We start from the raw sequence: 18588 nt of genomic DNA, 5'->3' as shown, positions 1-18588 counted from the left end.
CACACCAATGCACGAGATTTCGGACAACAAACGCGTCGCCGTCGTCATCGAGTACCGCCTGTATCGCTGCAAAAATTGCCCGGCGAGAACATGTCAAAAATTGCCCTGTCGGAATCGATACCCCTTCAACTCTTTTAAAAGCGATTGACCCCCATGCATTGCATTATTCAGAGATCACATATTCACGTTCACATCAGCTTGTGTTTTTTAGCAGAGTTCCAGTTCAACGTCTGTCGCTAAGAAAGTGTACCCTGCTGCCAAATAAGTCAGGAGGATGTTCTTGCAGAAGGAGCAAAACCATCAGCGAAGTAAACGAAAGCTGACAAACTGAACCCTTTTTTTCCCCTACTAGAGAACACTGGTCAAACTTTTGCAATTAAAATTTAGGTGCGAACAGAATACTAGTATAGAATAATATGAAAGTATGGCTAATATGCAGGACATAATAATCTGAAACTATTACACACAACAAAGTTCTGACTTGTGACTGTTGTTTGAGCTGAATGCAAGATTTCTGAATATCAGTACGGAAGTATGGTGCATTGAAAATCGAGGCCTAAGATTTGTCTCCGGACAATGGCGTCCAACAACCCCGATCGGCTTGCTGAATCTTGACTGAAACTGACTAAAAAACACTGTTCTTGCTGAATTATTGTGAAAGAAAAACACTATTCCGGCTGAAAAAACAAGCCGAATATGCGGTAAGCCGAACGGGGCGAATGGTGAATAAAGAATACTGCATAAAATTCATACTGGACAAGAACAAAGAATTCTGAACGAGTTTAACAGAAAAAGAGTAGTTCCAGGTAAACTGAACTGAATGCTCTATGCTCTCTACAAAACATTCATCAATTGAGAGCTCCACGAAATGGGGGGGGGGGGGGGGGGGGGGTCATTTCTGAATTACAAGTCATTATAAAGGGTAGCTAAATGGCAGCAAGAACTGGTTGGCTTGCTAAACCAGCGGCATGTACTGAAGCAAAGGTAACTCAGCACCCCATTATTGCACAGTTGTAAACGAAGACGCCTGCACGTTCCTTCACCGAGAGAACCTCCCAGTCAGCACCATCTTCCCCACCTTCGGGGCACCAGGAATGCAGCAGTATTACCTCGCCACGAGGTCCTCTATGCCCTCCAATTACCAGCAATCTATCGCCACAAGCCTTGAAAGCTAGACCCCAACCATTGGATGAGTCAGCTCTAACAGGCAATGGCTTCACTATGTTCCAGGCGTTATTTACCTTGTCATACTTCTTGACCACATTTGTCGACTGATCAGCGGCGTAGAGCTGGTTATTCACAACAGCAACAAGAGGAGGCGATTGAGATGCACTGGTTCCACCAGGGTACATATCAAGTATTCTTCTCCAGGTCCTTGTTTCAAGGTTATATTCCTCCCCACAAGTCAATGAATCCCTCTGACTCGATACGCCCCCAATGACATAAAACTTGCCATCCATGAAGAAACCTGAAGAGAGCCGCCTGGGCAGGTTCATGTCTGGGATAGTCTCCCAGTGGCCAATCTCTGAGTTGTACAACTCAACAGATCTCAGCACCTGTCCATTCTTATCACACCCACCAGCAATAATAGCAATCTCACCTGAGCTTCCCGAGGCAAAAAGGCAGCGGGGCAGATTCATTGGAGTGCATGGGGACCAACTGCGAGTCAGTAAGTTGTACATCCAAATAGCAAGGCCAGTATATTCACGGCCAAAGACAAGCAGCTGTGTTCCGACGGCAAGTGATTCCTTATCTGCACAGGAGAAGCACTCGTCGCATGGCATTCTCGGGAGCCTCATCCACCGCTTCCGCGAAGGATCAAATGCTTCCCAGGGCATCAAGCTACAAGCGAGATACACCCAGTGCTCAACGATGCCATATTTCCTTCTCAGTTTGTACAGATATCCACTGTTAATTAACAAATTGAATCTTTTGTTCAGACAAGAAAGGGAAGGGTAGTCTGATCTGCTTGCCCAAGCAAGGCAGTCTTGAGACAGGTCATCATGAAGGCCTGGGAAGTAGCAATCATTCGATCTGTTGCTACTTGAATCACCTCCTGATTGAGCCTTCGAAATAGGTTTCTGCTCCTTCAGTTCAAGTTCTTCACTATCCAAATCTGTAGCATATGGAAAGAAATCTAATTCTGAAATATCACAGAACACATCTGAGTGTTTCTTCGACTCCCCAGAGAAGTAATCATTCCTGACCAACAGAAAGTAAGCTAGTATGTACTTCTGCCATGAACTCTGATCCTGCTGGCCAAACAGCCTAAAGAGATGCAGAACCAAAGAGCCCGGAAGGGCAACCAGGCTTTTCGAGTTGCAATCTTGTAACTCTTCCATTATTTGTCTGATCTTATGACAAAATCGAGGACTCAAGGTCAGAAAGTTCAGAGGCCCACACTGGAAAAATCAAGAGAAACTATCAGAAAATGCATAACGTTCATTGATAAGTTTCACGCGAATTGTGGATTAAAAGCAGAGTATATAATAGATACAAGATACTTATACTTCCATGGCAGATACCAGGCCACAGAAAAACATTCAACTTCATATTTGAACGCTTGCTAAGACATATCTTCATTGCTGATCTCAAGCTTTGCGGTATCCAGAATCAACTAAAATTCTAAACTACAGAGCTAAAAATCTCAAAGAAACTCTCCCACAGAATTTTTCTTTGAGGTAAAGCTACTCTTCTTTCGTTGTTGATAACAGTATAAGCAAGGCAGCAAGAATACTGCTGCACGGCAGACACCTAATTCAGTCAGATCATATCAATCGACCAATAAATCACACAAGAGCAAGCACTTGATGAGTCGTTACCATGACTAGGCTACATTTGTAACAAAACAGCTGCACAAGATTTAAAAAAAAAAACACAATGCTAACTCGACTGATTCCTGGTTTAACAAAGCTTAATGCGCATACAGTCTTAAACAAGTTTCGCGAGAGAAATGCGGAGATGGGAGAGCACTTGGCACATTTCTGTTACCATTGTCTCAAAACTGAAGAAAATAAATATACGGATGTTCCCCCGCTGATTCCATTAGTCATTATTATTGTTCCAGACGCAAGGCCAAAGGCCAAAAGCCTTCACTCTACGAACACGGAAGAAACTAGCAAAGATTTACCAGATGCCGTCAAAATACCACCCTATTCAAACTGAAAATCGGCTCATCGACCAGCAGAAAACAACGCATACCATGTGGCTACTCTACAACAAAATGCACTAAAAATCAGGACTCTCTGGCTCCAACCCACTCCACCTCCCAAAGAAGAAAGGAAACAAACACCTTTCCCCAACCAATTCACTGCCATTGTTTCCAGAGTCCAGACCTCCACTCCACCAGAAGGAACTACGCCACCAGCAAAAGCTAAGTTTCTTTGGCAGCTCACCACTACGGTTTCGGTTTGCACACACTCTGAAACCGATAAGAGCAAAGGAAAAAAAAATAATACTAACACACAACAACAACCAAAAAAAAACAGCACCCCGCTTTGGAACGGAAACGAAAGAGGTGAACACGAGAGAATTGAGGCGCCTCACCTCGCCGAGACGCGCCGCCGGCGAGATCCGGGCCACCAGCTGGCGCCGGCCGCCTGCATCCCGGCGCCCAGCACGCGGGGCTCGCCGGCCTCCGAGCGACCTGCGAGAACGGGCCACGGGGAAAGCGGTTACACTCCGCGTCACCGTCACCTCGCCCAAAAAAAAAACGAACGAAAATGTGGCGACCGCCCGCTCGGCGGGCGCCGCCGGGACGCGCGCGGCGAGAGCAGTAGCTCACCGGAGTCGGCCGGATCTCTTGGCCGGGACAGCGGTGGAGCGGGGGGAAGGAAGGAAGGGGGGCTCGCCGACGAGCGGGGCCGGGCGGGCGTCGGGCGGTGGGGGGCCACCGTCAGTGAGACGGGGAGGGCATGGGGGGCGAGGCCTGGAGCGGTGGGGGGAAAGGTGTATATATATATATGGAGGGGACACCCATGTGCTTAGCCCGGGGGTTGGACTGTTGGAGTGCCAAATGGCTCACTAGTTACCTTTACCCTTTTCTACGCTTTTACTGTTACCTCGGTTACCATGCTTAATCCCACTGTTATCTCGAAAATCAGCCAGTTGCGTTAAAAAAATTGTCACCTTCCCATTGGACGGCTCCTGCCTCGTATTTCGAGACAAAAAATAAAGTTTATCCGATTGGTTGGATCTGGACGGTGCCTATTGGCGGCTCAAGGGCCGGCCATCGCAGCCTCGCAGGGATTCAAAACCTGTGTGATTTTAGATGATTCAAAATGCATGTATATCCTGTGTCAGAAATGGAAGAATCTCAAATAATAGTCTCCTACAACTAAAAAGAACAAAGTGTTCGATGTTTTTTTAGTACGATATTTGTTTTAGTTTGTCCGTCTGTCCACGCCTGCAAACCCACATCTCCCGCATGCACCGCCCTCTTGCGACAAACACGGAAAGTCTTCACCCTGATTTGCATGCGCTACAAATACAGAAAGTTTTGACCCCGATTTCCATGCGCTACAAACACGGAAAGTCTTGACCCTAATTGCCTCAAACAAGAAAAGCGATCACCCACGTCTCACGCTCGATCATACCGTCCTCGTGCCACAAATATGAAATTCTTGACCCTGATTTGTATGCGCTACAAATACAGAAGACCATCGTCGCTCGTCGCTGCACGATCGAACGCGTCTTTTTGGTAGGACTCAAGCGCGTCATTGGTCGCTGCACGGAGATGATCGTCGCGCGCCACATTCCTCAGGCCCCTGCACGATCGTGCCGCCCCTGCTTCTTCCTCGTCGTGTAGTGGAGAAGCAACAACAATGGATCATCTATTGTCTGCCTACCGGTGGATGCACCTATGGCTACATCATCGATCGCCGCAAGACCACCTCCCCGTGCGATCTCCCTTCCCCGTGCGATCTCCCCTCCACGACCTGCTCCATCGTCTAGTCTGTGCGCCCGCGCCGTCATCCTCCACGTGCGCCACACTACCGCCTCCACGACGTCGCGCCGTCGTCCTCGCCATTTGCCCGCATCGTGCACCTAGAAACACTGCCGCCTCCATGACATCCGCGTCGTAGTCCTCGCCGTTTGCCCACGCCATGCACCCGAGTCATCATTCTCGGCTACCGCGCCGCTACCTCGACACCACCTGAGTCGTGCACCCGAGCCGTTGTCTTCGCATATGTAGACCGATTGACGTCGCCCGTCCTCCATCGCTCGTCGTTAATGATGTTACACAACAATAGTTCATGATGCTGCAAACGTTCTTGTTATATAGTTAATCATCTATTTTTTCGATATTGTGTACCTGCATATTTGGATGCCATTGTTTTTAGCATAGTTAGCCCTTTGTCTGTACCCATCTCGTTTTAAGTAGCTCGAGCCTTATTTATTTACTGATAGTCTCAATTCATGAGCTTGGTGTACCAATGTTAGATACTTTACTGGTAAAATATATTAGATACTTTTCTCTTGTCAACTTTCTTTATGGCTACTGAATTTTTGGCTTGCTAATTTTTTATTACACTAGATGGTATTTAGATGTTTGGCATCAGGCCTTTGCACCTCTAGACCTCGCTCGCTGAATTGTGTTTCCATAACAGCAACATCAAGCCAGGTCACAAAGTTATCTCTGCACTGCAAAATGTCTGTGAATTGATCTTTGTTTATTTTTGAACAATCTGATGTAGGCAGGCAAGAAAAAGAATGATGATTTCTCACTAAAGTTAAACCTTGAAAAAGAGGGAGTTCTTACTGAACTTGCCCTGAATTGTTGCAATTTATTGCCATGGCTTACATTTGTAAACTCTAGAGGATGAGTCAATGGTTGACATTGATACACTGATGCTTGATGCCGAGCACAATCAGCTGACATGCTATTGAGCTTAATATAATGATATTGTAACTAAGGTAACTTTTTATGTTTTGGCATGGCCATGTTGAGTCGAGGTTATAAATATGAAGTTCAGATAATTTTATCGGAAAAAATAGAAAGATGACATACAGTTTAGTTTTCAGGTTATATATATAAAGCTCAGATAATTTTACTGAAAAAATAGGAAGATGACAACCAGTTCAGTTTTATGAGAATGTGACAATTCATAGACATTGTTTTCTTAAAAAAAATTATGGTCCTCTCTCATCAATTGGATTAGTGATGATGTAAAAAAAAGTTAAAACCCAACAATGTCTCTCCGTTACATGTTTTCTTAAAAAAATAGTGAATAGTCAAAAAAAATATGGTGGGGTATTGCTTATTTGTTAATTATCTGAATCAACAAAAATATGGCGGGGCATTGCTTCTTCGGTGAGCTTACGACGCCGTGCTCTCCGTGAGCATATTAATTTTACGAACTTTGCTTTTTGATTGATGTTATTTTAATGTGTATTTAATTTTATAGTATTATTATCTTATGGTACGATCCATATATTTTTAGTATAAATTATTAGTTATTTTGTAGCAACGCATGAGCACGCTGCCTGCTACGAGTAGATAATAGATGGACTGGCGCGCACGTACCTGCATAGATCCAGCAGCCGAACACATCGCAGAGCTTGTACTTGGCTTGCCATCCCACTTTTTTTTTCCCCTGTTGCTATAATGGAATGTTTTTTTCACAGTGTACTTGCGCCTGGCTGGCCTCTCTCTCTAGGATTCAGGGACGTGGAGTGGTGTGTGTGTGTGTGGGGGGGGGGGGGGGGGGGGGGGGGGGTGTGGACGGGGCTAGGAAAGAATCTCCAACCAAAGTGGCGGATGACCGAAAGCCAAGGGCGTGTAGGCCAGTGCAAGCACGACCATTTTTACCCCGCGTTGAAACGCGACAGAAATGAAAAGCGACAACGCATTGCCATCGACCATTATTGATACGTTATCTTTTTGCAATAATAATGTAATGTGGGACGCATAATCAAAAGTGATTTGACCGGAGAGAGTTATAGAATACTCCTACTAGCAGAAGCAGAGCAGGGGCAGCATTTCCCTTTTATATCTTGGCTCTGAAGCAAATTCTAGAAATACCTGAGCAGCAGAGTATTTTACTAGTAGTACTAATAACTTTATACGGCTCCCATCCATCCATATATTCAATCCGGGTGCCAGGCTGTCCGTTGTGGATAAGGACTGCTGTCTTGTCAAGGTGGAAAAGTTACCGCCCCGGTAAATGGGAAAGCTGGCTTGTTTACCCTGCACCCACGTCTCCCTCCTTTCCCTTCCCAGCGCCCTAATCCACCACTCGCTACGCTAATTAATCCGCCCCCGCGGTCAAAGCAGGAGCAGTCGCCGCCGCGCGAGGAGGTGACAGGCAGGGCTCTGGGCTCGCGACGCGAGTGGCCGGCGATCGCTTGCGGTGGTGGCGGGGAGGTGAATTCCGGACTAGTTTAATGAAGCGGCCGGCCACGTTTGATTCGAGCTCGCCCTTTGCTTTGACCCCAGCACGGAAGCCGTCGCCGCCCTGCCGGCCGTCCGGCCGGGCCCTGGGTGAAAGTTACAGCGGCCGGCCGTTTGACTCTCCGGGGGGGGTTCTGGACCTTTTTCTGGTGGGCTGGACGGCGAGGAGTGCGTTCCGGTGATGTCAGGCCGGGGGGCAGTGGCGTGCGTGCGTGGTGGTGAGTGGTGGTACGTACAAGGGGCAGGGAGTGAGGACCGGAGAATTCCCCGTCTGTTGCGTCCGTATGCGTGCATGCATGCATGCCCGGATCTCGTTCACGTTACATGCACGCACTGCTGGCTGCTGCTGCACCTGTACCCCGGGAACTCACTTCCCACCGAACGGAGCATCGGTGCCTTGCTGTGTGTTACTCTCGAAACGGAGGCGCGCGTGTTTTTCTGGCAGGCAGGAATTGAATTCTACAGCCGGCCTACAGGCAGCTAGCAGGGGTATTTGCTGCTGTTGCACGGCCGCGGGCACCCAGGAGAAACGATTAATCGTACGCCCGCTCCGTCCGGCCCAAACGCGGCCGTAACAAGGATGTATCACCAGTCGCGACCTGTCCCATCGCTAGCTTTTCATTGAGAGAGAGCCAGATCGAAGAACCCCAACCATACAGGAGTGTGCGTCATGTGATGCGCCCGCGGACCGGACACCGGACCGAGCGAAGAGCCAAAGCCAGCCAAACTGCCGAGGCCCGCCCCGCCCTAGTCCCGAAGGAACCATCGCGTCGAGATCATGGTCCGCCGCGCGACCGACCGGCCGACCGAGAGAAAAGCCCACCTCGTCTTCCGATCCTCCGCTCCGCCCCGATCGATCTATCTGCCACCGGCCGGGCGGCGACGACGACGACGGGGCCCCGGTAGTGCAAGTACACGCATCATGCCAGAAATGTTGCATGGAAAAAATGTGCAGATCTGGTTGCCGCTAATAGGAGCGCACAACTGGCTCCTGTGGCATGGCCCGGCCGGCGGCCCCAACGCGACATTTGCATATGCATGCTCGCTCCTGCCGTTCCACTCCGGCCCATCGCTCCTTCTTGCGTACTGGTACTGCCATTTCCTGAGGACCCATAAAATACGTGGTGTACCCAGGACAGCAAGCAGTACCAAACTTTTCCACCTCGCAGATACCTGCCATAACTCATGGATAACAGCCTTATTTATTTGACTTATAAACCGTACTTTTTCAGTCAACGAATAGTATTTTTCTCACACAATAAATCAGTCAACAGTACTATCAGTCATAGCTTATCAGCCAAGCGAGGCTAGCCTGCATTAGCGTCTCAAATCAAGAACTCCTTTATTAATAGTCTGAGCCAGCGAGATCCTAACCCGGCCTCTTTACAGTACCACTAGTATATAGCCATATAGGAGTGCTACCACCACTCTCCGGTAGTAGCAGTACAAGGAGCACTGTCATATTTGCTTGACTAATAAGCTATGACTAAAATATTATTAATTGATTTATTATAAAAAAAATATTATTCATTTAAAAAAATGACTTATAAGTCAAGTGATTAGGACTCACAGCGCGGCACAATTGGAGCAGTGGCTGCTGGGTGCTGTGGCTGGGTAGCTTTTTACGAGGGGGAGAGAGTGCTCTCTGCTCTGTCTGCGACTGCGAGGCCTCGTTTAGATTGTAAATTTTTGCAATCTAGAACTGTAGCATGTTTCGTTTGTATTTGACAAATTTTATTCGATCATGGACTAACTAGGCTTAAAAGATTCGTCTCGTGATTTACAACAAAACTGTACAATTAGTTATTTTTTATCTATATTTAATGCTTCATGCACATATCCAAAAATTGATGTGATGAAGAAATATTGAAAAAACTTGGAATTTAGAGGTGATCTAAACAAGCTCCGAGAGGCGATACCACAAGTGGAAAAAAGCAAGGGTGCGTCCAAATGGAATGGAATTGTTCCATCACATGATGCTCACATGCGTGCATGCGCGCGCCTCGCCCGCCCCCGCAGTGATGGATGGTGGAGGCGTTGGTGGCGGTGACAGCGCCGGTGCTGGGCCCCCCTCTCATCCTCCCGCCCCCTGATCTGATAGGATAGGGATAGGTATAGGTAGATCCACCCACCAACCCAGCGCAGCTCAGCTGCGGCTGCCTCCCCGTCCCTTGCGTCTTTTTGGGTTCCGGCTCCGGGTTTATTTATTTATTCATCTCTGGCCGGTCTCCTCCCTCCCTACGCTGTCGCTTTGTACGGTACCCCGCCCGCCCCATCCGAGATACTCCTACCATACTATACGTACGGGCATACGGCTGCTCTACCAGCCTACTACGCTTTCTCTCTTTTAAGAAACTGCCACGGGAAACGCGGTACACACTACTCCGTAGACCGTAAGCAAACACCAGCAGATGCTACCGCTGTTCAGTCTAGCAGTGGCTGCTACAGCTCTGTACTTGCCGTCGCCCAACTCTTGTACAGGCCGGGCGCTGTAGTACCCCGAGATTCCGTCTTATCTGCCCGGGCAACAAATAAACTTTCTACTGAGGAAACGAAAATCGAAGCCGGCCATCAGGAACGTTTCACCGGCCGGAGCGGGGGCCCATGCGTGCTGCAGCCGGACCGGACGACGAGCGGCTTTTGCCTTTTCGCACGCACGACGGCACGACACGAGACGAGGCGGAGCGGAAGCGAGGTGACCGCAGCCCTGGCCGCGAAGCGAGGAAGCGGAAGGGAAGGAAAGGAAGGAACGGGGGGCGCGGGGCCTCGGCAGGCAGGCAAGGCCAGGTGGTGTGGTGGTGGCGGCGCGTGGCCATTACTCGTGTTCGTGTAGGTGCGCGGGGGCCGGGGTGGCAGGCGGCGGTGGGCGACCCAGCGCTAATAATCCCGCCCATGTGAGCCTTGCCAGTGCCAGGTCGCGCTTAATTATTCGCGGCCCCATGCGGTCCGTAGCCGCGTACTACGTAGCGTAGGAGGGCGAGAGGTGCGGAGGCGGCGGCCCCCCTCCCCCCCCGTGTGTGGTTGCCACCGCGTCCACGGGACGATAGCGAGACCAGCGAACCTGCCCGTCGTCGCATCCCATCTTATGGAGTCATCCCATCATCGCCTTTAATAATGGCGCCTTACATTATCTAAAATCCAATCTGCTACTAGTACGTGCAGATGACGCAACCGAAACCGTTAAGCGGCCACTCAAGGATTGGACGCCTTTTTGTGTTGTGCCGCCCCCGCCCAGCCGCTATCAATCAAAGCTTTTATTTATTACTAATTAACAAACAAGGGGCTGGGCTACTTCTCGCTTGCATGCTATGCTGGCTTTCCTTCGCCTGTTGCATTGCTCACGCATACACCACCTTTGTTCCAGATCCGCAAGTGGATGCGGATCCGCGTTAGATCTGCAGACTGCAGCCACCACCCAGCCGGCGTATTATGCTGCCACTCTAGAGGGCCCGGGAGAGGGTAGAGATGACTGATGAGGAAGAAAAGGATCCCAATCAAAACCCCCCCAACCTGAGATCTACTGCTACTACTACCTATCTAGCGGCAAAGATTCGGCCGGCGTTGGGTCGCCGCCCGCCCGCCGGCCGTTAACCCAACCAAAGAGTAGCAGGGCCACAGTTCCGTATGTACTTGTCTGCATTTGTGTAATAAAACAAAGATTCCCCCACGTTAAAAAAGAAAACACACACTGAGATAGACAGAAGAACAGAGGGCCAGAACGGCGCCCACCCAAATCGCGAGCTGGGGGACGGGCGCGCGCATGCATGAGAAGTCCGATCTATTAAAGCTGGCTTATCAGCCGACCGAAGCTGTTTTGACGCTAGAGAAAAATAAGCCGGTTGATAAATTCAAGCGAATAGTCCTGCTGGTCTCCTGTGCCTGCGCAGGAGGTAGAGGTACATCGGTCTGCTACGTTGGATGTTACAGTAGGCGCCTTCCTGGAGTGGAGTGGAGACCACGTACCGCTGCTTAATTCCTAGTGTTTAGTGTAGGGAAACCAACCAGGTTAGGTTAGGTCACTCCTCCTTAGCTCCGGCTCCCCTGCAGATCTACCAATCAGTACTACTTCCCACATGCTTCTACTTTAAGTTGTCTTTTGGGCACGTACGAGTACGATAGACCCCATCTCCCTACAACAGTTGCTCACTACCTAAGTTTGTCAACCCTGATGCAGACACTTGAATACTGCCCTTGCCTACAACTGAACGCCGGTCATAACTAGAGTTTATTCCAATTCCAACGAAAACGATGTGCCGCGCGCGACAGCAAAATAGGAGGAGGTCTGTATTTTGGATCCATCGCCTCTCTGGTTCTGGTTCAGCATCTGCGTCTGGCAGACGAAGCATGCAATGCGTGCATGCGTCGGTCTGCGGGCTGCGGGCTGCGGCGGCAGATGAGCTAAAAGGCTACTCCTCCTCCTCCAGGTACCACTGATCGCTTCCCTCAAAAAAAAAAGGTACCACTGATCGCTACTCACAGTCAATACCACTGCTGCAGGTCCAGTTCTTCTTCAGTTTCTTTGGGGACTGCCGCGCGGAGGCAAGAAAGCTTCCAGGCCTGGCACTTCGTTTCGTGCCCACAAAGTGTTGGACCTGCCAAAGGATCAGGCGGTACCAGAACTCCGAATGTGGGATTGCCCATCATCCAAATAACGAAGAATCAGTTACAGAATACAACAGGGAATATCGCAATCCATCCTTCTTGTCCTCAAGCATGGGCGTCAGTCAGGCTCCCAGGATGCTCTCCACGGTCCCAAAGCCGCTAGTTTCACTTTGCTTGACTGAAATAACAAAGGGAAACCTGCAGACTAGGTACCACAAACGGGAAAACTTGAGAGGATGTAGCTAACTACGTACAATATTAATTACGCTCCAGTACAAAGGGACTAACACATCTTGAGTACGTGGCAACATGTAAATCTCCCATGCGAGAGGTTTAACGAGATATTACGTGCTTCGCATTTTGATCAACTTGGGACGCCTCGCATAGTCGCATTCAATTTTTTTAAACTAGAGAAATACTGAAAGTTACATCCATATGGCCACTAAGTTCATCCAAAGATATACATTTCAATCAAACAGAACCTCATTCAGTGGTCTGTATGCTTTTGTTGGAAGCTACTAATTAAGCTAGCGGGGTTCTTCTGTAATCTTTAACGTTCATTTTAAAAATGAATGTTTGCAATCATTTATGCTGCTTTTGATCTTGACCGATCGATTACCATGATTGCAAACATTCATTTTTAAAATGAACGTTAAAGATTAAACCAAAAATAGGACAATCAGCATGACCCTTTTTAGGACAAGCGGGGTTCAGCATCTGCGTTTGGCAGACGAAGCATGCACGCGCGCGGATCGCTGAACTGCAAAATGCCATCGGACGTGTCAGAGTGTTAGCGTCATCAGCTTGGAAACAAATGTACAGGCGCCTACTGCATATTTTTCAGTGCACTCGGGGGCCGGGGCCTGGCCGCCCGGGTGCGGGGGCTTCGGATTCGGCATCTGGTGGCGCTGTTGTTGCAGTGACAGCAGTGTGACTATCGATCAGACATCCTATGGAGGATGACATCCCTTCGCCGGTGCTGCAATATATACGCTGATCGTTATTCACGGTAAAGTCAAAGATGTCCCCGTAACATTGTACCAAAACACCCAACCCAAAATTCAGAGTTTTCTCAATCATAATTGGTGATGCTAAGGACTTAGACACCTGTAGAGCCCGGGCCAATTAAATAAAACTAGCAAGTTAGCCTGTGCAAATAGTGCAGGTAGCTAGTTTGCTTATTATAGTATTTGGATTTTTTTTATCTTCTAAAATAGTTTCATTTATTTATCTATTATAGCTGTTTTTACTTTACGCGTCTTTATTCTATCTATTGGGATGAACTTTAACTCTGACTTAAAGCTATTGTCATCTTTCTTGTCTCTTTCTTTTTTCCTATCACTGTATCGTGTAGTCATGCAATTTCAATTAAGGCCAAATCAAGTAGTCTCCAGTCTCATCTTTGTGAGCTCTATTGACGAGAACCACTCTTCAAGTCTTTATCCAGTCACTGGTCTCTTATATATTTAAGTTCAAGACGATCTTGCTTATTCTATTGTGGACTTATAGCTTTTTTTTTTCTTCTATAGTCTCGTTTGATTCATCACAATGCTTTTCATATCTTGTTGCTATCTGCTAGGAGCTCGACATCACCTTGTAGTTCCATGTAAATAATGAGTGAACTTAATAGACAACTTCTATAGTGACATGTCCTTTTTTAATTGTCATGCAGGAAATCGCAACTACTTAATCTGTGCATAGAACAACCCTGTTCGCCTGTGCTGAAATTTGGCTTATACTGAAATATTGTGAGAGGAAAACATTGTTTCATGGCTGAAAAGTAGTGCTAAATAAGCTCACAATGATGTGGGACTTGTCACATAGTCCTAAAATGTAGCTATGTCTCACCTCGCTAATTGTGCAATGATTTCTTCTTCTCTCCTTGCTATTTCTCCACGTCTTCAAAATTCCTACGTGTCTTTGCATTAAACTACATATGAGACCACTAACAGCAATATACTTGCCCTTAGCTAAATCGCAATGAGAACATCTAGAGACGTTCAAAACTAGGTTCTCATTGTCTGCGGTCTTGACTGATTTAGTACCTGTTTGGTTTGTGCCTTCTAAACTTTAGTCACCTAAATCTAGTCCCTTTTACTCACTTTAGAGCCAAACACTATAACTAATAAAGGGGACTAAAAGGCCAAAAGTACAAGGGCTGCCCCTCATCAATGCACTCTAGGCCCCCCCTGCCCCTCTGCTCGCGCAACCGCACCGACGCCCGCGCGCCGCACCGGCGCCCATGCGTGGCTCGGGGATGCCGCCGGTGGGATCACCGACTGTGATGCCACACGACAAGGAGGAGGGGCGAGCGCGACGGAGGGGCAAGCGTGGACGGAGGGGAGGCCGCCCATGTCACCGCGTGTGAAAGGTCCTTGTTTGGTTTTGGTAATTGAGTGACAACCTAGGTGGACTAATTGTGTTTATGTGAGATACACAGGTGATTAGTCCACAGGTACATGTGTGTGAGCAACATATGCCATGAAGGTGAAAATGGCTTGGAGATGTTGCAAAGCTCACACATGTGATGATGAAGGAGCTTAAATGCACATGAGACATGACATTGAGTCATGTGATCAAGGTGGAGAAGATCAAGACAAGACTTGGCTTGATGGACCGGTTGCAAGCGTGAAGGGCAAGTCGAAGGCTTTGGAGTGATGGACCGCGTGGCGGTGAAGCTTGAGCAAGACTTGGCACCGATGGACGATGGCAACGGTGAAGAGCAAGTAGAGTCAAGATCGATGAACCAATATGATCATGTGATGATATGAAGTGGATCATATCATTGTTGATCGTGTTGATGCATGTGTTGCATCAACATTGGAGGAGATGGAATGGAATGCGCAAGGCAAAGGTATAACCTAGGGCATTTCATTTCACCGGTCATAGGTGTGTAGAGAAGTTTATGACCGGGTTTAGAATAGATGGCCGTACTATCAAGAGGGGCAAACTTGTTTGCATATCGGTCATCTAGTGCCACTCGAGTGATCTAACTTTGCATTGTCGCTAGGATTGAGTGGCGTGGCAAGTTGAGTGGCTAACATCCTTTGGGAAATGATTGTGAAAATGCTAACACACATACACATGGTGGTGTACACTTGGTGGTGTTGGCACATTTACAAAGGAGGTGGTGTTTGTAGGGGTGAGATGGGTTTGGGTCCCTCTCTCCCTCCCGCCGAGCTTGCGAGGCGGGATTCGGCGCTTTCGGGAAAATGGAATGTCTATTTTCTATTGCGTCGGATGCAAATTCTTGTGGTTAGCACATTGGTGCAAGGGTGAAGAAGTTAGAAGTGAAATCGAGTTGGTCGCGAAGATGCCGGCGTCGGTCAACTGACCGGACGCTGGATCTGAATGCACCGGACGCTGGCAGGCTGTGTCCGGTCGCGCTGACGTACGGTGACGCAGTTGCTGGAGAGTGACCGGACGCTGGCTGCGTCCGATCGCGTTCGACCGGACGCGTTCGGTCATGCTCGGGAGCTTACTGGAAACGACCGGACGCTGGGGTTCAGCGTCCGGTCAGTTGAAGCTGGAGCATCCGGTCAGGTCAAGTGACCGTTGGAACCGGGACACGTGGTCGTCTGTGGGCGACCGGACGCTGAGGTCCAGCGTCCGGTCAACACGACCGGAGCGTCCGGTCGTCCCGACCGTTGCCCAGTGAAGGGGTAACGGCTAGTTTAGCCCTTTGGGCTATAAATAGAAGTGGCCCTCGGCCATGGCTGGGGCTGAGCACCTTAGGGGACTTTGTGTCCATGCTTGAGAGTGCTTGGGAGCCCTCCATCACACATATACTTGATAGTGATCATTCGATTGTGTGAGTGAGCGATTCTAGTGCGATTGCATCGTGAGGTTGCATCGAGTGGCATTAGGTGATCGAGTTGTAAGCCGGTGGTGCTTGTTACTCTTGGAGGTTGCCACCTCCTAGACGGCTTGGTGGTGGTCTCCGTCGAAGCACGCAAGAAGCTTGTGCGGCGCTCCGGAGAAGTGCTTGTGAGGGGCATTGTGCTCGCCCCGCGGGAGTCGCGAAGAGCAACTCTAGTAAAGCGTGTCATTGAGCTACCCTCACTCAAGGGGTAGGTTCTTGCGGCGCCCGACGTGCGGGCTTAGCGGGTGATGCTAATTAGCCGCCGAACCACCAAGTGAGCGGTCGACACAACGGGGACTAGCGTGTTGGCAAACACGTGAACCTCGGGAGAAAAATCATCGTGTCAACCTTGTTCTTCCCGTTGGTTTGCATCCCCATTACACAAGCTTGCAATTACTTTTATACATATTAAGCTTGTGTAGTTGCTCTTGTAATTAGATAGCTTGTGTAGCTTGCTAATTACCTTCTTGCTTGTGTAGCATAGAAGTAGCTCCCTTGCGTGGCTAATTTGGTTTTAGTAACCTTGTTAGTCACATTGCTTAGTTTGTGTAACTAAGTATTTGCGCTCTCTAATTAGGCATTGGTTGCCTTGTTATTGAGCATTGCTAGTGAGCTTAGTTAGCTTTGTGCTTTTGCTTACTAGCATGTGTAGGAGCTCCCTTGTCGCTTAAAGTACTAGTGGCCTAGGTTTGTGTAACCTTGCTCCTAGAATTATTTAGGAGAGCTCTAGCTAGCTCGGCACCTTAGTTGCATAATTGTTATCTTTGCAAGGTGCTAGTGAACATATTTAGTGGGGTATAGTCTTGGCTAGACCGATAGTTTTAATTCCGCATTTGTATCGGTTAGCCGACGCGATTAAGTTTTAGAAAAGACTATTCACCCCCCCTCTAGTCGCCATCTCGACCCTTCAAGTGGGAGGGAGCCGCCGGAGTGGGGGAGCCGGCCGAGGTCGCCAGATCCAGAGGACATCGGGGTGGGGGAGGCCGCCGGCCACCATGACTACCGTCGGGGTGGGGGAGACCGCCATGGCTGCGCGTCGAGGTGGAGGAGGGAGCGCGTTCGAGGTGGGGGAGGTAGCCGCACGGGGTGGGTGTGCTCACCGCTGAGTTAGGGTGGGAGACGGAGCTGCTCGGGTGAGTCGCTGGATCATGGTGGGAGGTAGCCGCCGGGGTGGGTGTGCTCGCCGCCGAGTTAGGGTGGGAGACGGAGCCGCTCAGGTGAGTCGCCGGATCATGGTGGGAGAGGGAAAGAAGAAGATATGAAGGGTATTTTGATCTTTGTATAGTAGCTTTAATGCCCTTTAGTCTCTGGAACCAAACAGGCTTGGGCTAAAGTTTAGTTCCTGGACTAAACTTTAGTCGAGGGACTAAATGGAAGCAAACATGCTCTTAGAGCCTGTTCGCTTTGTCGTATTTGGTTTATAAGCCATGACTTATCAGCCAACGAATAATATTTTTCTCTCACACCAAACCAACCAATACTACTTTTAGCCATGGCTTATAAGCCAAACCAGCCTAAACGGGCGTTAGTCATTGAATCTTATTGTCGTCAGTGTCGTTGGCGTCACAAGTGTTTAATATACCTTGCATGTGTCCACGACCAGCAAAACAGGTATGGTGACATGGGATCCCCTCAGGATAATACGCACCTGCAAGTAATCAAAAGTCAGCTGATCTGGAGGAGGCAATTTGGTGGTGATTATGGTGCCCCTAACCCCTTTCAATCCCCTCTAATCTCTTTGAGGAGAGGATTAGCCGAACACGGCTAACACCAAGTGTGATCAAAACCCCAGGATTGCAGGACTACGTGAAGCCCATCCCAATTCACCGTGTCGAATGCCTTAGCAAAATCCAACTTGAACACCAGGGATATGGGATCCTCCTCTTACGGAACCAACTCTATCTCGTGCACGAGACTACCAGAGATGCGGGCAACCTTCAGGGAACATACTGGTTGCGGTTTTGGGCGTTGTTGCAGCGTGAGGATGCAAAGGAAACAATTCGACTGGCGAGTCGAGCACTAGAAGTTGTTGCATTGCACTTTTTTCTATAAGAGCACCCGGAGGAGCAATAATAGACTTTGGTTATAATCATTTTGATCTACTCGTGTTCTCTTTCCCTCTTTTTACAGCAATTAGCTGATATATTATAAGAACTTGGCTGTGCGCGCTTGCAGAGGTCGGAAACTTTTTTTTCCATTATCTAAAAAATCAACTCCGAGATGTCACGTCGTACTAGTGAATTTTGGCCAGGATCTTGGCACTGCAATTCTATAGGCAAATCGGCCGTTTAGTTCGCGAAAAGTTTTCCCAAAAAATGCTATAGTATCCATCACATCGAATATTACGATACATGCATGGAGCATTAAATATAGATAAAAAAAACTAATTGCACAGTTTGGTTGGAAATTACGAGACGAACGTTTTGAGCCTAATTAGTCCATGATTGAACACTAATTATCAAATAAAAACGAAAGTACTACAGTAGCCAAATTTCCACTTTCAACCAACTAAACACAGGCTCGGTCTGAAACGAGCGGTCGTTGGCCTCCAAAAACTCCATGACTTTCGTCTTGATTGTGGCCCACGAGGCGCGTTAAAAGAACTTGGCCAAGCCCATCAGGCCTGCGTGCGCTATGACTATTTGGAGTGTCCTGTCCGTATATTCACCTGCATGATAATAATATCATCACAATCCACAATTCCAAGGACTGCAAAAATTACTAGGAAGAA

General features: G+C 48.6%; 1 protein-coding gene across 2 annotated transcripts; it reads right to left on the bottom strand.

Moving 5' to 3' along the window:
* Positions 1-723: 723 nt before the first annotated feature.
* Positions 724-3915, bottom strand: LOC136491436 (F-box/kelch-repeat protein At5g60570-like). Of its 2 annotated transcripts, XM_066487718.1 has the most exons (3): positions 3785-3915; positions 3547-3646; positions 724-2349 (listed from the first exon to the last, which is right to left on the bottom strand). In XM_066487718.1, the coding sequence occupies exons 2-3, from the start codon at positions 3603-3605 to the stop codon at positions 990-992; spliced, it is 1419 nt and encodes a 472-aa protein (XP_066343815.1). In that variant the 5' UTR covers positions 3606-3646; positions 3785-3915; the 3' UTR covers positions 724-989. The 2 variants fall into 2 exon arrangements, with proteins under 2 accessions (XP_066343815.1, XP_066343814.1); XM_066487717.1 differs by lacking the exon at positions 3785-3915 and having other exon boundaries at positions 724-2402; positions 3547-3640.
* Positions 3916-18588: the final 14673 nt, after the last annotated feature.

The sequence above is a fragment of the Miscanthus floridulus genome, chromosome 11, assembly GCF_019320115.1.
Source record: "Miscanthus floridulus cultivar M001 chromosome 11, ASM1932011v1, whole genome shotgun sequence".
In the NCBI taxonomy this organism is placed as follows: Eukaryota; Viridiplantae; Streptophyta; class Magnoliopsida; order Poales; family Poaceae; genus Miscanthus; species Miscanthus floridulus.
The sequence above is the reverse complement of the archived record's forward strand: the minus strand, read 5'-3'. Positions and strand labels throughout refer to the sequence as shown.